Source organism: Bombina bombina, chromosome 9, assembly GCF_027579735.1.
Source record: "Bombina bombina isolate aBomBom1 chromosome 9, aBomBom1.pri, whole genome shotgun sequence".
NCBI lineage: Eukaryota > Metazoa > Chordata > Amphibia > Anura > Bombinatoridae > Bombina > Bombina bombina.
In genome coordinates, this window is record NC_069507.1 from 77,726,881 (window position 1) to 77,753,938 (window position 27,058).

A 27,058-nucleotide genomic window follows, 5' to 3' on the forward strand; every position below is an offset into this window, starting at 1 on the left:
CCACGGGCCCATCCATCTGGCCCTTCAAGACTCACTCTCATTTCATCATTCCATAAAACCTTAGAAAAATCAGTCTTGAGATATTTCTTGGCCCAGTCTTGACGTTTCAGCTTGTGTGTCTTGTTCAGTGGTGGTCGTCTTTCAGCCTTTCTTACCTTGGCCATGTCTCTGAGTATTGCACACCTTGTGCTTTTGGGCACTCCAGTGATGTTGCAGCTCTGAAATATGGCCAAACTGGTGGCAAGTGGCATCTTGGCAGCTGCACGCTTGACTTTTCTCAGTTCATGGGCAGTTATTTTGCGCCTTGGTTTTTCCACACGCTTCTTGCAACCCTGTTGACTATTTTGAATGAAACGCTTGATTGTTCGATGATCACGCTTCAGAAGCTTTGCAATTTTAAGAGTGCTGCATCCCTCTGCAAGGTATCTCACTATTTTTGACTTTTCTGAGCCTGTCAAGTCCTTCTTTTGACCCATTTTGCCAAAGGAAAGGAAGTTGCCTAATAATTATGCACACCTGATATAGGGTGTTGATGTCATTAGACCACACCCCTTCTCATTACAGAGATGCACATCACCTAATATGCTTAACTGGTAGTAGGCTTTCGAGCCTATACAGCTTGGAGTAAGACAACATGCATAAAGAGGATGATGTGGTCAAAATACTCATTTGCCTAATAATTCTGCACACAGTGTATTTTAGCATTTATATTTATTTTGCAGGCAACTTTGTATTTATTTTAACTAGGTACAATAGCTATTAAATAGTTAATAACTATTTAATAGCTACTTAGATAAAATAATTACAAAATTACCTGTAAAATAAATCCTAACCTAAGTTACAATTAAACCTAACACTTCACTATCAATAAATTAATTAACTAAACTATCTACAATTATCTACAATTAAATCAACTAAACTAAATTACAAAAAAAACAAACACTAAATTACAAAAAAACACTAAACTACAAAAAATATAAAGATTACAAGAATTTTAAACTAATTACACCTACTCTAAGTCCCCTAAAAAAATAACAAAGCCCCCCAAAATAAAAAAAAAATGCCCTACCCTATTCTAAAATAAAAAAGTTAACATCTCTTTTACCTTACCAGCCCTTAAAAGGGCCTTTTGCGGGGTATGCCCCAAAGAAAACAGCTCTTTTGCATTTAAAAAAACATACAATACCCCCCAAACCCCCCTTAAATAACACTAAGCCCCTGAAGATCTCCCTACCTTATCTTCACCACGCCGGGTATCACCAATCTGCCCAGAAGAGGGTCCGAAGTCTTCATCCTATCCAGCAAGAAGAGGTTCAGAAGAGGGTCCGAAGTCTTCATCCTATCCGGTAAGAAGAGGACATCCGGACCGGTAGACATGTTCATCCAGGCGGCGTCTTCTATCTTCATCCATCTGGCGCGGAGCGGAACCATCTTGAAGCAGCCGACGCGGATCCATCCTCTTCTTCCGGGGACTCCCGACGAATGAAGGTTCCTTTAAGTGACATCATCCAAGATGGTGTCCCTCGAATTCCGATTGGCTGATAGGATTCTATCAGCCAATCGGAATTAAGGTAGGAAAAATCTGATTGGCTGATTGAATCAGCCAATCAGATTCAAGTTCAATCCGATTGGCTGATCCAATCAGCCAATCAGATTGAGCGCGCATTCTATTGGCTGTTCCGATCAGCCAATAGAATGCGAGCTCAATCTGATTGGCTGATCCAGTCAGCCAATCGGATTGAACTTGAATCTGATTGGCTGATTCAATCAGCCAATCAGATTTTTCCTACCTTAATTCCGATTGGCTGATAGAATTAGTTTAAAATTCTTGTAATCTTTTTTTATTTTTTGTAATTTAGTGTTTGTTTTTTTGTAATTTAGTTTAGTTGATTTAATTGTAGATAATTGTAGGTAGTTTAGTTAATTAATTTATTGATAGTGTAGTGTTAGGTTTAATTGTAACTTAGGTAAGGATTTATTTTACAGGTAATTTTGTACTTATTTTAACTTGGTAGCTATTAAATAGTTATTAACTATTTAATAGCTATTGTACCGAGTTAAAATAAATACAAAGTTGCCTGTAAAATAAAAATAAAACCTAAAATAGCTTCAATATAATTATTCGTTATATTGTAGTTATATTAGGGTTTATTTTACAGGTAAGTATTTAGCTTTAAATAGGATTAATTTATTTAATAAGATTTATTTTATTTTGTTAGATTTAAATTATATTTAACCTAGGGGGTGTTAGTGTTAGGGTTAGACTTAGCTTTAGGGATTTATTTTATTTCGTTAGATGTATTAGAATCCTCTAATACATTTATTAGAGTATCGGCGAGGTCCGGTCGGCAGATTAGGGGTTAATAAGTGTAGGTAAGGTAGCGGTGACGTTGGGGGGGGGCAGATTAGGGGTTAATAAATATTATGTAGGTGTCGGCGATGTTAGGGGCAGCAGATTAGGAGTACATAGAGATAATGTAGGTTGCGGCGGTGTTCGGTCGGCAGATTAGGGGTTAAAATGTTTTATTAGAGTGGCGGCGATGTGGGGGGACCTCGGTTTAGGGGTACATAGGTAGTTTATGGGTGTTAGTGTAATTTAGAGCACAGTAGTTAAGAGCTTTATGAACCGGCGTTAGCCCATAAAGCTCTTAACTCCTGACTTTTTTCTGCGGCTGGAGTTTTGTCGTTAGAGTTCTAACACTCAATTCAGCCATGACTCTAAATACTAGCGTTAGAAAGATCCCATTGAAAAGATAGGATACGCAATTGACGTAAGGGGATCTGCGGTATGGAAAAGTCGCGGCTGGAAAGTGAGCGTTAGACCCTTTCCTGACTGACTCTAAATACCAGCGGGCCAGATTATCAGTGGCGCCTTAAAAGTAATGCTGGTGCAAAAAGGGGTGTATCACAGGTGTTTGATGCACGTCGGATTTTCCACTCGTATTACAAGTTGAAATTGATTTCTAAAGGACAATTGACGTTAAGGAGTGTCGGGTAACTGTAACCTCAAAGCTCTGATTAACTGTTTTGCGAACAAAGAAGTGTCACAAAACACATAAAAAATACATTACATAGTACAGTAACACTCAAAATAGCACCACGGGGTCAATTTATTAATGTGCGAGCGGACATGATACAATGTAGCATATCATGTCCGCTGCACATCGATAAATGCCGACAGCATACACTCTCTGCATTTATCATTGCACCAAAAGTTCTTGTGAACTGCTGGTCCAATGCTGCTCCCTGCAGATTCGCGGCCAATCGGCCGCTAGCAGGGGGTGTCAATCAACCCGATCGTATTCGATCCTCTCCGCTGCCTCAGAGCATGCAGACAGGTTATGGAGCAGTAGTCTTTAGACCGCTGCTTCATAATTTCTGTTTCCAGCGAGCCTGAAGGCTCGCTGGAAACATGGGGCATCAAGCTCAGTACGGAGCTTGATAAATTGACCCCCATCTAATTAAAAACATTTTTTTTTAAATTGCATAAAAAAGTTAGGGTTTAAAGATATGAGGTCTCAGGTATTAGAAAAAAGCAGACAAAGGGCTTTAACATTGAGATACATACATATACATCTCTAAATATATATATATATATGTGTGTGTGCATTAGAGCCCTTTGCTATCAAGTAGATGAAAACATGCAAAATCATATTTATGCAGTATTTATATTTAATGAAGTGTTATAGTATATATTTACTGTAAACATTTCACATCCCTATGTTCTGCACATATGCATTTTTAAATAGATATTCCTATATATAATCATATATACAGTATGTATAGGTATAAATATATGTTTGTGCAAAATACCATCAGATATATATTGAAATATGTATTTATAATTAAATAGAACATATTCTGTTATGTGAAGAACATTGGAATGTGAAAGCTTCATATTTTCATGTCGGGTTAGCGCACTTGAGAATATGCGATAGGGTTTGCGCGTGAGTAGGGTGTTTTTTCCACTTTTTTTGCTCCATTGACTTCTATGGGGGAATAAATTATTGGGCTCGCTAGATAAACTAAGTTTGTCTTTTTACGCTCGTTGGGTTAGTGCACAAGTGATAACGTTTTACTTTCAACTTGTAAAATGAGTGCAACACAATGGCCTCTATTTATCAAGCTGTCAACCGCAAATACACTGGAATTCTGCAGCGTATTTGTGGCGAGCCTGATTCGCCTTAGTTATCATAGGCTAGAGACCGGCAAAAGTAGAATTTTGTGACGTAACATACGATCCGCCGGACTAAGTCCGACACAGATCGATGGTTACGTCACTCCAGATGTTCCGAACGCAAGTTCAGCACAATCTGACTACTTTTGGAAGTTATCAAGATCCTACCAGGTACGCTCGCCACTATTCCGGCTCAGCGTACCTGGTTTTCAATCCATAGATGCCATAGGAATCAATGGGAGTCTGACAGCAGCAAAAGCTCATGTTCGCTGCTGCCCGATATCCCAGTGATTCCTATGGGAAATGTCTACACCTAACACCCTAAGCTAGGTAGTTATTAAATAGTTAATAACTATTTAATAAGTATTGTACCTAGTTAAAATAAATACAAAGTTGCCTGTAAAATAAAAATAAATCCTAAAATAGCTACAATGTAATTATTAATTATATTGTAGCTATCTTAGGGTTTATTTTATAGGTAAGTAATTAGTTTTAAATAGGAATAATTTAGTTAATAATAGTAATATTTATTTAGATGTATTTAATTTATATTTAAGTTAGGGGGTGTTAGGGTTAGGGTTAGACTTAGGTTTAGGGGTTAATAACTTTATTATAGTGTAGGGGGATAGGATAGGGGTTAATATGTATAATGTAGGTGGAGGCGGGCTCCGGGAGCGGCGGTTTAGGGGTTAATAACTTTATGTAGGTGGCGGCGGGGTTCGGGATCGGCAGGATAGGGGTTAATAACTTTATGTAGGTGGCGGCGGGGTCCGGGAGCGGCGATTTAGGGGTTAATATATTTATTATAGTTGCGGCGGGGTCCGGGAGTGCCGGTTTAAGGGTTAATAAGTTTATTTAGTTGCGGGGGGCTCTGGGAGTGGCGGTTTAGGGGGTAAAACTGTATAGTATAGTGTGGGTGCTTAGTGACAGTATAGCAAGAAAGCTGCGAATAAGCCGAAGAGCAGCGAGATCGATGACTGTTAGTTAAAGGGCCACTGTAAGTAAATATTTTCTATGCCTGTTACTAACTAACTACCCCAAATACACTTTTTATCAATAGCATTTCATTAACATATCTCTACCGTATATCAGAAATCTTGTCTGCAAATTTAATTGTTTTCCAAACCCACTCTGTGGGTATCCTTTGCTCTGTACCAATCCGTTTACAATACTTAGGTTTCAAAATGGCGTTTAAACACAAAGTTATTGGTTTAAGTATTTTGAACATGCAGTGCTGAAAATAGTGGGCAGGATAACGTGACATCATCGGAGAATAAAAGATATAACTTTTAGAACGTTATGAAACTTCGTTTTGGAGAAAATATCGGTCAGTAGGTTTTAATTAATGTTTATTAACTTTAATATGTTAGTTGTTAAGATTAAAAATTATAACAGAAAGTAATCCTTTAACAACAGTCCGCTGCTCATCGCACCGTACTTGGTGCGCGGCTTTTTGACAGCTTTCTTGATAAATTTGGCGAACGTATTCAGGTCCGCAGCGGCGATGTTAGGCGATCTTAGGCGAGCGTATTGGTGCCGTCGAATGCAGGTAAGTAGACAGCTTGATAAATAGAGGCCAATGCGTACAAAAAGCTTACTTCTAGCGCAGTTAACGCTTGAGTGGGAGCATTAAATAGCTCTTCACTTGTAATCTGGCCTTGCTTTTATGTCTCATGATCCATATCTCAAACATAGTTCAATAAGGAAGAGGTTTATCCTGAAAAGGAAATTAAATCCAGTGAAATATTTTCAATTAAAATCTAAAGTCTAGAGAGCACTTTTGCTCAATAAATTGTGAATAAGATATATACCACCCATTCAGGCAAGAGCAGACAAAATCACACTAATTGTATTTTGTTAGGTCACACATTCCAATTTGGCATTTCAGAAACATATTATAGATCTGGGGTATGTTTTTATTTTTAAATGTATTCATTAGAAACACTCTACAGCAGTATAATACTTCATCCAAAACACAACACAGTTGTATAATACGTGGTACCATTTATCCAAAACACACCACAGCAGTATAATACGTGGTACCATTTATCCAAAACACACCACAGCAGTATAATACTTGGTACCATTTATCCAAAACACACCACAGCAGTATAATATTTGGTACTTTCATCATAAACACACTACAGCTATATAATACTTGGTACTTTCATCATAAACACACTACAGCTGTATAATACTTGGTACTTTCATCAGAAATATACCAGAGCAGTATAATACTTGGTATTTTCATCATAAACACACCACAGCAGTATAATACTTGGTACTTTCATCATAAACACACTACAGCTATATAATACTTGGTACTTTCATCCACACACTACAGCAGTATAATACTTGGTACTTTCATCCACACACTACAGCAGTATAATACTTGATACTTTCATCATAAACACACTACAGCTATATAATACTTGGTACTTTCATCCACACACTACAGCAGTATAATACTTGATACTTTCATCATAAACACACTACAGCTGTGTAATACTTGAGACTCTCATCAGAAATATACCAGAGCAGTACAATACTTGGTACTTTCATCATAAACACACTACAGCTGTTTAATACTTGGTACTTTCATCAGAAACACACCAGGGCAGTTTAATACATGGCATTTTCATTCATGGTTTTGTTTTAGTACCCTGTAAAACATAGGAGACAGCAACACAAATTCATCAAAAGTCCAGTTTTTCTAACCTCAAAGATCCATAAAACTAGACACTGTTTCAGAAAACATTCCATTAATTATGTATGACAACATTTATGAAGCTGTCAACCATATGATCAATTAAATTATGCCGAAGTATATATACAGAGGATAATTAAAAGTTAGCAGTCTGTCTTCCCCATAGAAAATTACATCTAATTTGTTTTGACTGTAATTGGTGTCAACTGGCTAAAACAACTTTTCTGTGGTTATGGTTCGAGTACCTATCAACATAGTTTGTCTGACTGATCAGAAATGTTATTTTGTTTTTCATGAAAATGTAGTATGGAGTGATTATCCTTATAGAATAAAATTCTGCAATATAATTTTCATCCTTTGTGCAAGGAATAGTTTAACTCCTGTTTTCTGTTCAGCTACATTTGTAGTTTGACATGCAAATTAACCAATATGATATTGGAAAAGCCACATCTGCATCTTTGCAGATCCAAAACAAATTAATTTGATTTCAAGTGTACAGCATACCAAAGTGGTTCAATAGAGCACCCATGGATATTACACTGTTGTAAATTAAAAGGAGCTAATTTGTTCATTTTATTATCTATTTAAATGTAGGTTTAACTTCTTAAAGGGACACTGAACCCACATTTTTTCTTTCGTAATTCAGATAGAGCATGCAATTTTTAGCAACTTTCTAATTTACTCCTATTATCAATTTTTCTTCGTTCTCTTGCTATCTTTATTTGGAAGAGAAAGCATCTAAGCTAAGGAGCCAGTCAATTTTTTGTTCCGACCCTGGACAGCACTTGTTTATTGGGTTATCCACAAATCAGCAAGAACAACCCAGGATGTTCACTAAAAATAGGCCGGCATCTAAACACACATTCTTGTTTTTCAAATAAAGATATCAAGAGAATGAAGAACATTTGATAATAGGAGTAAATTAGAAAGTTGCTTAAAATTGCATGCTCTATCTGAATCACAAAAGAAAAAATTTGGGTTCAGTGTCCCTTTAGCAACAATCCTTTGACACCATTCCTTACATCAACTGGAACATAATTTTCCCTATAATGTTGCAATCTTGAAAATGTGTCCTATTGAAATTTTCTTACAGCAATGATTAAAATGGTGCATCTGAACAGTACCACATAATAAATTTAACAGGAATGCCACCATTCATTATAGCTTTTATCCAGAAAATTACATTCACTAATTTGTTAGAGCATGTCATTTTTTGACTATCAACCCTGCTCTGCAGTGTATTTAAACCCCGTAAAGAAGTTAAACACACAGTAGATGTACTGCTTATTGCCCGCGAGGCACCTTTGGCCCCAAGCTGAACCTGTCACTAATCTGAGTCATGTGACTAGCACTGCTGATTGGAGCAGCAACAGGGTCAGCTCGGGACTGGCAGTGAACATAAGGGCTAAATACAGTTAAGAGTCAGGATAGTTGTGCTGACCTTTTGATTTTCCTTAAATCAAGAGGAACTGGGCATCTGTACCATTAAGGGGTATAACCTTTGGAGGATGGTGATTTCTCTCCCCTTAGATGTAGAAAAAATATATACATTTTCTATTAAAACGCATACCACTATACCTCCTGATATTTGTGGCTGGGGGTCCAAGTTGGTATCCAGATTCTTGTTTTTTCCCCCAGTTTTTATTTGTTCAGGGTTTTTTTTATTTAAACTGTCATCCAGTCATGCCTATGTATATATGCATATCTATCTATCTATCTATCTATTTATATATTTATCTATTTATCTATCTATCTACACATTTTTTACATAGGTAAATAAACAAAAAAAAGCTGTACTTCTGTTTAAACTGAGTTATAGCAGAAATGTTAAACATTGTCTTGTTCTCTGGGCAAGTTTTGCTCTGAAATCTCCAGTCCTTAAGATGATAACATTGGGGATACCGTTGTGCTCAGGGGGAGTCATAAAATGCAAATATGGGGTTTTTAGAGTAATAGGATACATCATATTTGTAAATTTCACAACAAAAATTAGATTTGTATGTAAAAACAGAGGAACAAATACTTCCACAAAATTAATTAGCTATTGATGGTTAAATTACAAAATAAATAGTCTCAATATATCCCATAAGTAACAGCCCCAGGTGTGTAATTTTAAAAATGGTATGCCATGATGGAACTAATTTAAATCTGGGGGCTTCCAAATGTTTTGCATATAAACACAATTAGAGTACAGCACCTTCCTGTGTAAGGGCACGCTGTATCCTGGATGCTGCGAAGTCCTCCAATGCAAAAGACAACGATAATCAGCAGCACTTATTTAGGTTAAAAGACCTTTATTACACAAACTGGTCACCAGCATTCAAACACACAATATTTTGGATATTCAATCCTTAATCATGCTTGATCAGTAACGGGAATGTGGAGTCTTATTAACAGCACAAGTCTGACAAGCCTTAACATAATCCTGAGAGTCTGACTTCATATTAGGCCACCACAAGTGTTGGGAAAGGAGTTTAAAGGTGCTTGTCAAACCAGGATAACCTGATAGCTTGCTGTCATAAACCCAGGATAGCACAGGAGAGCGAAGGTTTGGAGGAACATAAAGGATTCTCAGGAGCCGCAGGGGCTTCAGAAGGTTTTCTTGACTGGGCACGTTGCGGTCTATTAAGAAGAAAGGTGTTGAACTGAGCAACCACACAGGAGGGAGGTATGATGTGTTCGGTAGGAGCTTCAGAAGAATCATTAGACTGAGGAAAATGACGGGAAAGGGCATCAGCCTTTTTATTCTTGGTACCAGGAAGGTAAGAGACTATAAAGTTAAAATGAGAAAAAAATAAGGCCCACCTGGCCTGTCAAGGATTGAGTCGATGAGCAGTCTCCAGGTATGTCAGGTTCTTGTGATCTGTGAGAATCTGAATGGGGTTGGTAGTACCCTCTAGCCAGTGACGCCATTCAGTAAGGGCCATCTTGATGGCTAGGAGTTCACAATTTCCCACGTCATAATTCCTCTCTGCAGGGGAGAATTGCTTAGAGAAAAAGGCCACAGGATGCAGCTTGGAGGTCGAAGGGTCTCTCTGGGTTAAGACTGCACCAGCTCCAATTTCAGAGGCATCAACCTCTAAGGTGAACTGTAAATCAGGATCAGGATGACGTATCACAGGAGCAGTACAAAATGCCATTTTCAGACGAGAGAAGGCATCCACCGCTACTGGAGGCCAATTCTTACTGTCTTTGTTTTGTTAAGTCAGCTCAGTGAGTGGAGCATCAATCTTGGAGAAATTCCTCATAAACTCACGATAGTAGTTGGAAAACCCCAAGAATCTCTGTAACTCCTTCAATGTGGTAAGCTGAGGCCATTCCAGAACTGCTGTTAGCTTAGTGGGATCAATGCGAAACCCTCTTTAGAGTTTATATACGCAAGGAATTGAATCCAGACTTGAACAAATTCACATTTCTCCAACTTGGCTACCAAGTAATTGTCTCTGAGATGAAGCAGCACCTGTTTCACATGCTCATGATGCTCTTCCAGGGTGGTGGAGAATATGAGGATTTCATCCAAATAGACGATGACAGTACGATTAAGAAAATCACGGAAGACATCATTGTTGAATGCTTGAAAGACAGCAGGGGCATTGCAGAGCCCAAAAGGCATTATGAGGTATTCGTAATGCCCTGATCTTGTGTTGAAGGCAGTCTTCCACGCATGTCCCGGGAAGATGCAAATGAGATTGTACGCCCCACAAAGGTCTAATTTTGTAAAGTAGCAAGCATTTTGAAGTGAAGCATATAATTCAGTGATCAAGGAAATAGGATAACGATTTTTGATCGTTATGTTGTTAAGGGCTCTGTAGTCCATACAGGGTCTCAGACCACCATCCTTTTTACCGAAAAAAAAAGAACCCAGCCCCGGCAGTAGAGGAGGAAGGGCGAATGAAGTCTTTAGCTAAGAGGCAACACTGCGTGAATCATAAAACAATGCTCTAGGAAATTCCCGGCTGCCCCTGAATCTACAAAGGCCTGAGCGTCAACAGAGTTCTGGAGAAAGGTGAGGGTAACAGGTATCAAGATCCGAGAAGAGTGAGGGTAATTAGTAGTGGCCATGCTTAGAGGTACCCCACTTTTATCCTCTAAGCGTTGGCTTTTCCCAGCAGTACATCAAAATTTTTAATTTGGTGTGCATTAGAACCACAATAGAAGCACACTCTTAATCTCCTTCTTCTCCGTCTTTCAGATTCTGAAGATTTCAGGGAAGAGAGATCCATGGGTTCCTCTATACCTTAGACTAGCTGGGGAGATCTTACCACACCGGGACCAGAGTTGACACTAGTAAATTTAAGAAGACTCTCACATGCTGCAGATCCACTGTTAGGGATGGCTGTCAGCCCTGGAAAGCTGTGATCCAGATCGATAAACAATTAGTCTAACCCCAACATGCAATCGTTTAAAACACAGAGCTCTAAAACACACACACTGGCTATTCACTCCACGTTCAATGATATACAAGTGGAATAGCGGAGGTCACATGATCGGACTTAGAAAAGAAACTGCACCACTGAAAAAGCATGCGTTTCTGTCCGACCAGATAAAACACTAACGACAGAGCTTAAAACACCTCCTATCATAGTCTCAGTTCTCTGCACTATTAGCCAAATCTAAATAAATAAAGTTCTCACACTTCATAGTGACATTGTTCTAAAGACCCTAATTAATCCTTCAGCCATTCTCTCTAATAAAAAGGGGAAAAATTAACCCCTTAACCTTTCATTTAATCAGTGCCTGCCAGACTGCCCAACTTTTAACCCCTAAAGCTCATAACATGTCCCATATGATGATCCACTAGAGGAATTAACCTCCAAAGTGCTGTTCTTCAGTACCTAGAATGCAAATGCACTTACATGTGAATCCAGCTGCAGGACATGAACAGCTTCTTAGGTGTGATAGACACTCCACTCTCTATCAGGGACCTGAAGAAAAAGAAAGAACAGAGTAACCAACCCTGGTTTTCTATGAAGGGGTAGTAATAATGTTAGAAATAAAGCAAATACCACCTTGCCGCTTTCTAACTACTAATAGCCACCATTACTCTTACTAAAAAGATTAACATGGACGCAGCATAGCCCCTAATCCTTGCTTGCAGGGAAAAGTACCCATAAAAGGATTAAATATCTTCAGACACCATCTTCGCACAGCCTCCATTGACTGGAGATTATGGGTAGGGGGTGCTCTTTGCCTCCTCCTGCTGGCCAGGAGTTGAATATCCCACTAGTAATTGGAATGAAGTCGTGGACTCTCCATGCCATAGGAAAGAAAATACAAAGAAAATTAAAAACAATATTATAGAAGTAAATAAAAAAAAATAAAAAAAATCTCATGCTCTATCTTAATCATCAAAGAAAATGTTTGGGTTTCATATCTCTTTCATTTTAATTTTACTGTCCCTGTAACAAGATCAAATTACTCCTAAACCTAATTCCCTCATGAGTGAGATCAAAATAAATGTGTAGATATATCAGAAAACAATGTAAATACATGTGAGAAAAATTACAAAAATATTTCATATATGTTTGAACTTATATAAATGAAAAAGGATATTTATATTCAAAGCTGTACTCAACTAACTGTCAATCAATCTACAAAAATCATCAGGTTACATGATACTTCAAGGCTGTATTAGAATAATGCTAAATAAAAATGCCAAAAACAAAGGATTTCGGAATATTTGTATACTTGCATTTGTAAAATAGGACAACTTGGAGATTGGATAGAACCAAGACTTCTAAGCAGCATATGCCGCTCTTGAGCTCTCTTGGGGCACGTTCCCACATAAGCCTGCTTTCTACCATGTAAGAAGAAGCGATTACCAGGTACTGCTTCTTACGCTCTCTGCTCCCTCTGAGTAGGAGGAGATAAATTACCTAGGACATGTTCATTTGGGGGAGGGGTTGACATGCTCTTCTCTTGCACTATTGGTCACACTAGAGAGGGGGGCCGCATTACATACTTAGAGAGTGTGTAATGATATATCCATGCAGTGGATGTACAGTGTCCGCTGCCACACGATGCAAAGTTGGCGGAAAGGATTACAAGCCAGGAACCTTGTCCGCAATATGGTTAGTATATCTTGCATTATTTAGGCAATAATTACATGCCATAATAAATATTATACATACAACCTAAAGGTAGTTTTATATTATTTGTAATAATCTTGTGTACATAGTACCCTCAGGAAGATAGTACTGTAATACGTAAGGTAATAGTTGTGGCTTTAGAGGGACAGTAAAATCAAAATTAAACTTAAATGGGAGACGCTTCCAGGCGGCGGCCATGATGGTCGTTTATTTCAGTGGCTGAAGAGTGAGCTAATATATCCACTGCATATTGCTTAACTACGGCTCCATCTAGGATTGAAATTAATTTATACCAACACTGCAACATATGCTGAACAGTTTGATCTAAAATGAGATGCTAACTTTTGTCCTGAGGTACCGGAATGGTGAAGTATGCAGTGGAGGCCTAGAAGCGGGTCAGACCTTCACTAAACCCCCCCCCCCCCCCGGTGATCTGGGAATAACAGCTTTGTAAGCTGTCTTGTCCCTTCCCCACTTAGTACCACAAAGCTTATAATTTATGGCCATTACTACATCTGGGCATCAGAATCCTATGATCGGAATAGTAAGCTAAATTACCGCAAACATTACTAATATGGCGGCGCTAGACGCATGGGAACAACGCATACAACTCCTTCTGGATCAACAGTTCTGGGAGCTAAAACAAAGCCTGCAAAAAATGCTATATTTGCCAACGCAAGACCAGATACTACTGTTGAATTCTAACAATTAAATCACTCCAAGGTCGGATTGCAGATCCTTTGCTAGTGATCAGAAGGTTAGAGATCGCATCAAACAGAGAGCCTGCAAACACCACCCGCTATACCAAGCATTCCACAATCTGAAAGCAAAGCAGTGGATGTGAACCAACGCCACATCATTAAGTAGGAAAGTGCTATGGAAGGAAAAAACTGTGTTTACCCCACTTGGATATCCGCAACAACAGGGCTTAACATGTCGAAGGTCCACTTATGCGCCGCTGGACAGATCATCTTTAGCACAGTGTTGGATTGTTTGTTCTCAACATATGGCTACATCGCATTGTTCGTTTTACCTTCCTTGGACCCAGCAGGTATAGGATAGATGTTAACTTGCCTCGGTGATCCTATGATAACTCATAGCGATGAGAGACTTCTCCATGTGAACGCTAGACTTCTCTTTTAAAGGATATTCTTCTGAGCCTGACATGTTACCGTACTTGGACTCTACCAAGATATGTTATATGAGGCTTTACTAACATTACGTGAGATAATCTGTTGTTTGATGTTTATATACTGCTGGTTAATAAGTGAAATAAAGAGAGTAACTGTTTTATGTATATACTATTAGCTGGATAGGGCAGCTGTTAACATTTATATTGGTATGAAGGACCTTTATTTTTGTCATGCACTGTTCTCCCTTGCTCCACTAGCTAGGAGAATTTGTCAGATAGCATACTATGCCAAACGCATTTCTTGTAGCTATATACCTTTTTAAATATTAAAGCCACTGTTGCCTTATGGTTTTAGATCTAGCTATATGAGGTTTGTGCCATCCTAAGTTTCCTTGCCTCTAAATGCTAAGCTACATAATTACTCATTTCCATTTTGTCATATATAAGTGGGTGCATAATATCTTAAACATAGGTGTTCTATGTTTGAGAGTAGTGGGACAGAGTCTTATAAAGTAAATACTTCAAAATGTATGATATGCTAGTGCTACACACGTGTATTGAGTTTTAAGATTAAGTACCTGATTACTTATATCCTGTTCACTATCTACCTTTAGGTTTCTTATAACAATTAATTAAGTGCAATATGTCTTTATTCAGTAGATGCTCTTATATTCTCACCCCTGATCCTCTGTGCATTATACCACTATATAATGGTCTGAACATCTCAATAGGTTACTGCACTAACATTTTTACTTCCACTTGGTCCCCCAGTTGCGCTCTGTCAGTGGCCGAGAGGGAGTGAAATCTGTATCTTGGTATTATATCCTCCCCAAATTGATACTGATAAGATAAAGAAGAATTAATGCGAAATATTGCACTGGCACGGGACCTCCCTGAGATAACCCTCTGGATGTATATATACATAGAGTTTATTTTTGGCCATACAAAAGAGCTTCAAAGAGGAGATAATGATAATACAATTTACCCCCATATACACCATGCCAATTTCTCCTCACATCTTCAGAGAAACAGCTTATTGACTTATAAGATAGTGTTTGGAAGGGAACATACTGTATATCTCCATCCTCTGTCACACACTACAGATATTAAGGTAACACATTAGTATGTTTTATGTCCTAACTGCACATCGGTCACAAACTGTTTACCTATTCCTGTGCTGATTGATGTTATATACTTGATGTTGAGTATTGTTTGTATTGTTATGTCCTCTATTAGCATGTAACCCCATATATATAGGTATATATATATATATATATATATATATATATATATATATCAGCTAAAACATGAAGGATCCTTACACATCAGTACATGAGTACACTGTGGTTATCTAGTAGTTATTGGTGCTTACGTTAATAGTTTAGTTACTCTATACATTTATATAATTTACTATACGCAGCCCTGTTTTTTGTTTTTTTTTGTTCTTTTTTTTTTTACATCAAAACTCCTGCTACATATATACACAACTATAATACCATCTACCTACTCATCTATACTAGTTGATACTACAAATCAAAGGATATAATGTTCACTACCAGATTACTTATATTACTATGTTCCCTACTAGCCTGTATCCCCACATGTATTCTAGCTAAACCATGATGGGCCTTTACATATCATTATATATATACACTGTTTAAGTTGCTTAAAGTTAAAAAAGAGGTTTGATATGAAACCCAAAAGTGGTTTCCTTTATTTCAGGATAATTTCCATTATTAGATTTATATTATATTACTATGAGGTCCAAAAGCGGCCTCTCAAGTAAACTGGAGATTTTACATGTTGACTGGCAAGCAATCTTATTATAGTATACTCTTTTCTTATGTTTTTTTTTCTGGATTTTCTGTATACAATCTATAAGGGAATGTATCTGATATTGTCCTTGGTTTTATGTACCAGTAAGATAGTTTGGATTGACTTAATGTTTAAATAGATAGATAATCCCTTTATTACCCACTAGTCCTAAAGCCTGTGCACACGGGCCATTTTTGCAGTACAGCGGTCCCACCCCTTGCGCTCTCTCTCCCCCCTCTCTTTTGCTCTCTCTCTTCCCCTCTCTTTTGCTCTCTCTCTTCCCCTCTCTTTTGCTCTCTCCCCCTCTCTTTTGCTCTCTCCCCCTCTCTTTTGCTCTCTTTCCCCCTTCTCTTTTGCTCTCTCTTTCCCCCCTCTCTTTTGCTCTCTTTTTCTCTTTCTCTCCCCCTCCCTTTTGCCCTTTCTCTCCTCCCCTCTCTTTTGCTCTCTCTCCCCCTCTCTTTTGCTCTCTCTCCCTTTCTCTTTTGCTCTCTTTCTCTCCCCCCTCTTTTGCAATCTCTCTCCCCCTTCTCATTTGCGCTCTCTCCCTCTTCTCTTTTGCGCTCTCTCTCCCCTCTCTTTTGTGCTCTCTCTCTCCCCTTTCTTTTGTACTCTTTCTCCCTCCTCTCTTTTGCACTCTCTCTCCCCCTCTCTCTCTCTCTCTCTCTCCCCCCTCTCTTTTGCTCTCTCTCCCCCTCTCTCTTTTGCTCTCTCTCTCCCTCCTCTCTTTTGCAGCCTCTCTCTTTCCCCTCTCTTTTGCTCTCTCTCCCCTCTCTTTTGCTCTTTCCACTCTTCTGTTGCTCTGTCTCCCCCTCTCTTTTGCTCTCTCTCTCTCTTTCCTACCTTTCTATTGATCTCTCTCTCTCACTCACGCATGGCCACGCCCACTGCCCGCACGTTCCCGCCCATCATTCTGGTGTGGACAGTCTACAGAAAATCAGGTAGACTCTAAGGCCAGGTGTGTTTGTCCTTGCACTGTCTCTACTGCGCATGACAGCTTCGGACAAACACACTTGGTATTATCTATTAACTTGCATTTTAGCCAATTAGTGCAGTGTCAGCTACAACGTCTCGGGAGAGAGCACAATGTTATCTATATAGCTCACATGAACTAGCAGTCTCTTGTTGTGAAAAACTAATAAAAAAGCATGTGATAAGAGGCTGTCTGTAGTGGATTAGAAACAGGCAGGCATTTAGAGGTTTAAATGTTATTAAGTATATTATTATAACAATGTTGGTTGTGCAAAGCTGGGGGAAGGGTAGTAAAGGCGTTATCTATCTTTTTAAACAATAATAATTATAGTGTTGACTGTTCCTTTAACTACTAAAGAAAAATACTAGAACATGTTCCGAAGCATAGTTTACATTTACTGAGTGTAATTTCTGTCAAACAAAATAACATTAATAAGTCTTTTGTTGGCTTACTGAAGATTTTTAATTAGCACTCATAAACTGCCGTAAGTCAGATAAACTAGTGATGTCCAGAAGTGTGCGTAAAAAATTTTTTTTGGAGTCGCCAGTGACTTACGGCACTTAAAACCCCTATATCCGCCGTGAACCCCATATCTCAACTAATAATAAATGTATTAACCCCTATTCCGCCAACCCCCCACATCGCAATCTAACTAATAAGTGTATTAACCCCTACAGTAGCTCTCATCCAATTGGCTGATTTGAATTTTTTCAGTAAATAGGAATGCAAGGTACCCCATATTTAAACGGGTGCCTTAAATTCAATAGTCAGTCTATGGCAGCGATCGTACAAAGAGGATCCTCCATGCTCCATAGCTGGTCGCCAATCCTGGGGAGCGGTCATCTCTGCTCCATGGTGGCTCGGTCCTGGATGAAGAAAGAAGAGGTTCCCGCTTGGAAGAAGATGTCGGCCGTTTGGAAGAGGACTTCACAGCCTAGAAGAAGACTTCACCACCGGACTTCAGGAACCGTGAGTACCTATTTGGGGGTTAGATTTAGGTGTAATTTTTTTTATTTTTTATTTTTTAGATTAGTGATTTCATGGGCACTTGTAGAAGAGCTGAATGCCCTTTTAAGGGCAATGCCCATACAAATGCCTCTTTAAGGGCAATGGGTAGTTTAGGTTTTTTTAGTGTTAGGTTTTATATTTTGGGGTGTTTGGTGGGTGGGGGTTTACTATTAGGGGGGACTTATTATTTTTTAGAGGTAAAAGAGCTGTTTAACTTAGGGCAATGCCCTACAAAAGGCCCTTTTAAGGGCTATTGGTAAATTAAATTAGATTAGATTAGGGAGTGTTTTTATTTGGGGGGGGGCATTTTTATTTTCGTAGGGATTAGGATTATTATAAGTAGATAGATATTGCGCATGCATTAGTTGTTATTTTCAGGAAGTTACTGTGCTCACATTTTCAGTGCAAGTCTTGCTGCGCCTGCCTATGTGTGGCAAAGTGAAAATGGAGTAAAAGTCATTGCGCTGAATATGTGATACCAACTTGCCACACGGTTCTATGTTAGCTTATGGGAGTAAAAATAGCGGGCGACGGGTGAAATATACGTGCCGCATTTATATGCGGCGCCATATATGTGATAGCAAAACAGGACTAAAAACGCTGCATATGTAATCTTGTCCCTTGTTTGTGCCAGAAGAAACACACACACACACCTGCTTGCTCTGCTCACAGAAACACAGAACCAAAGTTTTGCCGATTAAAATCCTGCATTTGAAATTCAGCTGAATTAAAAACAACACCAAACTGGGCCGATTCATAATAGATCAGGTGTAGGATTAGGGATGGCAAAATGGGATGCAACCCAATGCTTTGCATTTTATTGCAGCTTTCTTTAAAAGACAAGTCTTATAGTCTGTATAAGATCATGAAATTCTGCAATTTATGTTTAACTTTATTACTGGAATCTGTATTACAAATATGATCTTGCTAATGGTTTTGTATTGTGAAAACTCAATAAAAATATCATTAAAAATAAGTTGTCTAAATTAGTTCCTCAAAACTAGTCAGATTTGCCAATTTACTATAAAAATATATAATTTTATTAGAATATAAAAAAAGGAAAAAAAACAACAAAAATCATATCCAGAGGTCACAATCCAGATGAGCAAATCCTCATATGAAGTTATATGTTTTTGCCATAGTCATTTTGTTACCTTAAAAACTGTTGTGGGGTCTTCATTAAGATTCACTCTCGTTATTACGCGACCCGTATTTTCTTCAACATCAAATATACTGGCACTGTAGGGAAACTGCACCACATCGACCTTGTATCTAACTCTACTTGCAGGTGTGCCCTAAAATAATAAAAAAAAAGCAACAACATCAGACAAATAAACAACCCCACTTAAAATTATGTGGCAAAGGGGAGATTTAAATGGATGTGAAATAGAAAATACAGGATCGATATAATGATGTATGTAAAGCAAAGATTCAATTATATTAGTTGCTTAAATATTTAAGATTTAAGGGTAAAATGCCTTTAATTTCTAAAAAAAAGTTATGGTTGCTGCCATGTTGAAATCTAGGTTTCCCCTGATCTATTTCTTTTGTTGAGGATATTTGGGAACAGATTTACAACAGCTAATAAAATAGATTGCACAAACAAGGCTAACAGGCTTTCCACACAGCTATTGTTGGCACTCTACAAATAAAGGATAATAATAATAATAATAAATAATAATGTGAATTCTACGTTTTAACGTAATGGCTCTCATTACTTTATAGAAACTCAGGAGAATTAAAGGGATATGAAACTCAAGATTTTCTTTCATGGTTCAGATAGAGCATGTGATTGTAAATAAATTTCTAATTTACTTCTAATATACATTTTTTCTTTGTACTCTTTGTATCTTTTGTTGAAAAGCAGGGACATCACATTTCTGGTGAACTATATGGCAGCAGTTTTGCAAGAATGTTATCCATTTGCAAAAGCACTAGATGACACCACTTTTTCTTACCATGTAGTGTTCCAGATGCCTACCTAGGTATCTCTTCAACACTAAATGAAAATTGGAAACTTTTTTTCATAAATAGTATGCTCTGTTTTTGGGTTTCATATCCCTTTAACAATTCCAACAGATTTCATATATAAATTATGAGAAAGGGGGACAAAATAAATAAGGAAAGTGTTTTGAAGTTTGTTTTTTTACTACATCCAATTAAACTTTTTATTTTGCAATGTCAAGCTCTTAAATGGCCATTTAAGAGTAAAGCTTTTATTGAATTGGATTCAGCAAAGACCAGTGGTGACATGTTTATTGCATGGTTTGTGGAAACTCATGAATCAAACAATTATATATATATACAGGTAGCCCGGGGTTAGGTTCCAGAAGGAATGGTTGTAAATCGAAAGCGTTGTAAATTGAAACCCAGTTTACAATGTAAGTCAATGGGAAGTGAGGGAGATAGGTTCCAGGCCCCTCTCAAAATTGTCATAAGTAACACCTAATACATTATTTTTAAAGCTTTGAAATGAAGACTTTAAATGCTAAACAGCAATTATAAACCTAATAAAACAATCAGACAACACAGACTTCACTTGCATTTTTCTGCAAACAGTTCTTTCTATGCATTCCAATCTGGACTGATTTATAGACAGGAAGATCTTGTTCCTTTGAAATCTGCTCGATAGCTCAGGTCTGGTTAAACTGATTAATTTCAGCTTGCTTGGATTTGCTGCAACACAAGCGGACAGCTCCACCTACTGGCTATTTTAATAAATGCACTGCTTCTCAATGCTTTTCAATAGCAGTCACATGACTGGAAAAAAGGTTGTTATTCTGAAACGGTGTAAATTGAACCATTTTAAAACGAGGGTGAGAACTATTCTTTGGTAAAAGCTTCAGGCAGATATTGGCCAAACTGAAGACCAATGTGATTACATATTAATGTTTGGTGAAAGGTGGATTGCCAACTTTGTTTTTGTAAAAATAAGAGAGATTAAAGAATCAACCAATTTCACACAGGAAATGGACAAATTATACAATAGTTACTGAAAAAATAACTGTATTTTACAATTTGATACAGTTTGGTACCACACAATTCTTTATACAAATCATCTACAATTACACAGTCTCGCTTAATACTTTCAATAACTTTCTGCAAATCCGTAAATTCTATTTCTCATGAAGGGCCTGATATTCAAAATCTCGCTGCTCTAGTGAGATGATCTAAGAAGTCTCATCAGCCCTTAAAGGGACACTAAACCCATTTTTTTTTCATGGTTCAGATAGAGCACACAATTTTAAGCAACTTTCTAATTTACTCCTATTATCAAATTTTCTTTGTTCTCTTGCTATCTTTATTTAAAAAGCCGGCCCATTTTAGATTCAGCACCATGGATAGTGCTTGCTTATTGGTGGGTATGTTTAGCCACCTTTAAGCAAGCGCAACCCAAGTTCTGAATTAAAAATAGACCGTCTCCTAAGCTTTACATTCCTGCTTTTTAAATAAAGATAGCAAGAGAACGAAGAAAATTTGATAATAGGAGTAAATTAGAAAGTTGCTTAAAAATGCATGCTCTATCTGATTTATTAAAGTGAATGTAAATTTAGATGACAACGTGCACGGTTGGGGGCACTTTAATTCATCAAAATTTACATTTCACTTGTGTTGTTAAAATACTTACCTTTTAATCTTGATAGCTGCTCCAGCGATTCCCCCAGTCCTCGCAAGCCTCTTCATACGTCAGAAATGATGCATCGGTCATCCTCCAATTGCTGCTTCCCACCCGGGGGAATCAGTGTCTGATTCAACCCCGTGATTGGAGGAAGCTGGATTCCTCATTTTAGACCCGGGAAGAGGCTTGCGAGGGGCGGGGGAAGCGATGAAGCGGCTGTCAAGATTAAAAGGTATTTTCACAACACGAGTGAAATGTAAATTTTGATGAATTAAAGTGCCCCTGTTTTTAATCAGATTTTTAAAAACCGGGCACTTTATCATCTAAATTTACATTCACTTTAATGAAAAAAAATTGATTTAGTATTAGGGATGGGCGAATGTTTCGCAACATTCGAAAAATGAAACAAATTTTAACACATTTGTTCGTTTGAATCGAATTTCGAATGTTTACATAACATTCTAACATGCGATTTTCGAATGTTCGGTTTCGAATTTTACGATTAGATTTGAAAATATTTGTTTCAAAAAATTCAAATTTATATTTGTAATAGTATTTCTAATGCTTTCTTTAAATGTAATATTCAAATTATGCAATATTCTATATAGAAAAATTTGAAATAATATATTTGTATCTATTATGTATCAATTTACTAGATTCCCTCCCTACCACATGAACTATTGAACTTCTGAATAGTATTTGTTAAAAAGAATGTTAAATTCGAAATTTCGAAATCATTTCAAAATAATTATAATTAGAAACATTCGAATTCGAAAGTGGCATTCGAAAGCTGTAAATAGCATTCGATTATAGAATTTTTAAGAATATTCATTTTTATCAACATTCAGATTTATAATTTAAATAAAATTTCACAAACACTAGGATTTACCATCACAAAAAAGGCAATCTTCATTCATCAGTTTAAAAAAACCTGATTAATAGGTATCTTTATTTCACTGCAGCTTTAGAACTAACCTAAATCGCCTCTGGCCGTCCATTCATCAGTTAAAAAAAAAAAAATGAATAGGTACCTTTATTTCTCTTAGCCAATAGTCATGCTTGCCTATGGCATAATGCTAATTGGCTAGCACGGCTATTGGCTAAGAGGTGGAAACGTCACATCATTAAAATAAATGAACTATGCCGTGGAGGGCCAGAGGCGCTTAGGTCAGCTCTGAAGCCGCAGCGCAATAAAGATAAATAAATAAATAATTAATTATTATTTTTTTAAACTGATGAATGAAGTTCGCCTTTATTTTTAGGGATGATAAATCCTAGCTTTTTTTAAACACTAGAATTTACCATCAATTTAAGTCAAATCCCCAAAAACAAATTGATTGCCAGACAACATGCTACATTTCATAATAAAAGACAGAACATGTCTTTATGTAAATTTTGGAAATTATTATATATTATCTACTTGAAGTTAAAATAAGGGGTAAAGTTTAGGATACACATCTTATATTGTATAATGATTCCACAATAATATATAACTGTCCCTATTATTTCCAAGCCTACTAAATATCATATAAATGTGTTGCTAGGTAATATAGCCAGCATGATTTCTCTGTAAAACTATGTGTATTTAAGCAAAGCAAACATTTCTTATATTTAAACCAAGGAAAAATCACAAGGACTTACAAATGTTATTGAGTGACTCATTTAAAATGTGACACTGCTGATATGCAGACATCAGTATACTAATTGCAAATCAGAAAAAACACAAAGAAAAGTATTTGCAGATGTCAGACACGTAAATGTTATTCAGTTGATTAACTTACTGTGCACATCTTTATTTATTTATAGTCACAAACATTTCCAACAGCGCTATAAAACCATGTATAATGAGCCCATGTGATGAAGAAACAGATATAGCCTGTATATTTTGTAATGAAGACATTGGGGGAAATAATGTAAATTACAGGTTGCAGTTTCTATCCACTTGAGTTTATAGAGATATTTGTGCTCTGGGGATATTATGTTTGCAAATGTCACCAATCATATGTCTGGCCAATGAAACCTCCAATGTAAAATTGTTGCAAACAACAAATGTGCCATAATATCTCATTGCCAACATTAATGTCAGAGTTACATGTTACTTTTATAAAAAAAAATTGCTCTGTATATGCTGTATATATATATATATATATATATATATATATACATAAATATATAAATTAACAAAATAAAAAAGTTGAAGAAAGCAATCATCAACCAGCAATTGTGCGCTGGTATTTGAAGCGGCCCACAATGTGAACGTGACCTCATGTTCACATTGCATGGAAGCTTTGCTCTCTATAGAGTGCACATATTTAGCTCCAATGGGAGCCTCGTTCTCATATCGTCAGAAAAAAAGTAGCTGAAGGATAACTTCTCCCAGAAGTCTTTCTCTGGTGAGCTGAAGGTATTTAGGGATCTATTTATCATTGTGCGGACGGACATGATCAGCTATAGCGAACCATGTCCGTCGCACATCGATAAATGCAGACAACATATGCTGTCAGCATTTATCATTGCATCAGCAGTTCTTGTGAACTGCTGGTGCAATACCGCACCCTGCAGGGTGTGTCCGGCAATGTCTGTCCGCTGCCTCAGAGCAGGCGAACAGGTTATGGAACATCGGTCTTTAGAAACACGGTGCATCAAGCTCTGTTCTGAGTTTGATAAATAGACCCCTTAGAGATAAAATATCAGCTTTTTACATATATGTGGCATCACTTTGAATGATTTAGCATATTGGAAACATGTCCCTTTAATATATAACATTTATTTATACAGCATGACAATCTTATGGTTGCGAGTTAGAAAATATGGTTGTGGTTAAGATGACCACTAGAGATGAATGCAAACTCAGCCACAACGGTGAAAACAGATACATTGCAGTAATGTTGGTATAATATTTCTATGGCAACAATATCAGTGGTTGGGGTTATTACTGTCAAGATTAATCATACGTAATAGATTAAAAAGAATGTTAAATGATCAAAAACAAAAATTGTGCTCTATGTTATAAAAAATTGTGCAACGGTTATCAACCAACTTAAGTAAAGTCTAGTAAAATACGCCGAAAAAGTTCACACAAACGACATTTAAGAAATAAGACTTGGAGAATGTCTCATCTTTGGTTTTCATACATATCTAATTTTGAGAGCACCCCGGGCAGTTGATTTAGGCAACCAAGAGTTTTGGCTAGAAAAAGTTTTTATATATATATATATATATATATATATATATATATATATATATATATATATATATTGTGTGTGTGTGTATATATATATATATATATGTAAGTTGCACCAAGTCTTACTATGTATTCATATTTAAAGAAAGAAGACTCATTGGGGCCTATCTATCAATCTCCGAAAGGAGCTTGACGGCCCGTGTTTCTGGCGAGTCTTCAGGCTCACCAGAAACAGCAGTTATGAAGCAGCGGTCACAAAGACCGCTGCTCCATAACGCTGTGCGTCTGCTCTGTGCAGGCGGACAGACATCGCCGGAATTCAACCCGATCGAGTACAATCGGGTTGATTGACAACCCCTGCTGGCGGCCCATTGGCCGCGAGTCTGCAGGGGGCGGCGTTGCACCAGCAGCTCTTGTGAACTGCTCTTACAATGCTGAATACGGAGAGCGTATTGCTCTCCGCATTCAGCGAGGTCTTGCGGACCTGATCCGCACTGTCGGATCAGGTCCGCAAGACCTTTGTTAAATAGAGGCCATTGTTTCTTCAAATACACTGTTACTTTATTTTGTGGTGGGTTACATCCAACGTTTCAGCCCACACTTGGGCCTTTCTCACCTTGAGAAAGGCCCAAGTTTGGGCTAAAACGTTGGATGTAACCCACCACAAAATAAAGTAACTGTATTTGAAAAAACACTGAGTCTCCTTTCTTGATATATATATACAGTATATATATATATATATATATATATATATATAAAGTTATGTCTTCATCAATAAAGTTGTGCCAGTTGACCTCAACCAATGAGTATTACAAGAAAAACACAACTGATACAACTCTATTAGTTTCTATTAGTCTATTTGTTTCAGTTTAAATAGATTTTACCATGTTCAAATACTGCTATTTCATATGCATGATACATTCTTTTAGTGTTAGACTCCTCTGCAATATCAATTATATTATATTGTTTTTTAAGAGTTTTATTATAAAATATTTAGGTTATTAATATTTTATTTTCTTAATTGCATCTGGACTGCAGTGAAAATTATATATATAAGAGCATTTCTGTTTATTGGTGCATTAGTTATGAGTTGTCATTTATGTTTATTATAATAGAAATCCACTCACATAATTAAAATTACATTAACAGGAAAAAAAATAGAAAAAAAATCATCCAGTCATTTTTTGTCTGTTGTAGGGTAGGATTATTTAGTGTTTCTATGTCTAATTTGATCTCAAATGTCAGACATAGAACAGTAACCTGTGCCACTTTCACAAGACTCTGATTAATGAATCTAAAGTCGACACAAAAGGAATGAGTGAGGTATAACACTTCCTATTAAGCTTTGTATTTGCAGATACACTGCCAGGAATCAATGTTCTAATATTATACAATTGCCAGTATAAAGCTATCAGCACAAGGAAGTATGTCATAGCAAAAGGCTAGCAAAGGTTTCCGCAAGCATATTAGTATCATTAATCATTTCACTTACCTTGTTCTGTCTTAAGAGGACGGAAGAGACATTTAGGTAATGTCTATCTTTTATTAAAGGGGCACAGACAGATGGATTAAAAGTCTATTTAATAAAAGTCAACTATAGCATTACACTATTTACTTCTGAAATATTTATGAAGTCAGAGATAATGTTTAAAAGGACACAGAACTATTATGCATGTGAAAAAGCACATTTAAGTATATCTATCTATATCTATCTGTATAGAGATGCGGCCAGCTTTCTTCACTCTGCCCAAGTCACGCCCTATGCTTCCCATGACCCAACCTTTGCACCACCCCTCCAAGTTCCCTAACCTCTCCATCTTGGAAAGCCTCTTCTTTGCATGTAAAAATATCAGGTTAAAGCTATTTTTTTTGACTAACAGGAAGTATAATGTGACCTTAAGGCCTGATTGCTCACTGGCTGATAAACAAATCTCCGGTGGCTTTATTGGTTGACGACAAGACTCCTCATAATAATAATAAAAAAAATTGATACAAGAAAATCTATTGTATGAAGAATGAAAACCTAATAAGCTCTCTTTTGGAAAAAAAAAAGTTTGTGCCCCTTTCTTGGCTTCCGGGAATGTCAGAGAAGAACTTGCCCAAAACACCATAGAATTTTTAACATTTTTGCTATCACTCTATTTAAACAGAAATAAAGCATTGTTTTTTTTTTTTATTTACCTGTCAAAACTATATATATAATTTTTAAGTAGACAACCCAAAGTATTGATCTAGACTAATTTTGGTATATTTCATGCCGCCATTTCCCTGCAATATACGATATTAAAAACTTTTTCACAAAGTTTGGGTTTCTCACTGAAATGATTTACATACCACTTGTGCAATCATGACACAAA

The 27,058-nt window shown here is 37.1% G+C and overlaps 1 protein-coding gene across 1 annotated transcript in view; it reads right to left on the bottom strand.

Annotated features, from left to right (window-relative positions):
- PCDH15 (protocadherin related 15) overlaps window positions 1–27,058 on the bottom strand; it is a 1,588,775-nt gene that overhangs the window by 490,231 nt on the left and 1,071,486 nt on the right. The window contains exon 20 of the mRNA XM_053692906.1: window positions 19,053–19,193. Within this exon, the coding sequence (XP_053548881.1) occupies window positions 19,053–19,193 (141 nt within the window). The remainder of the gene's footprint in view (window positions 1–19,052; window positions 19,194–27,058) is intronic.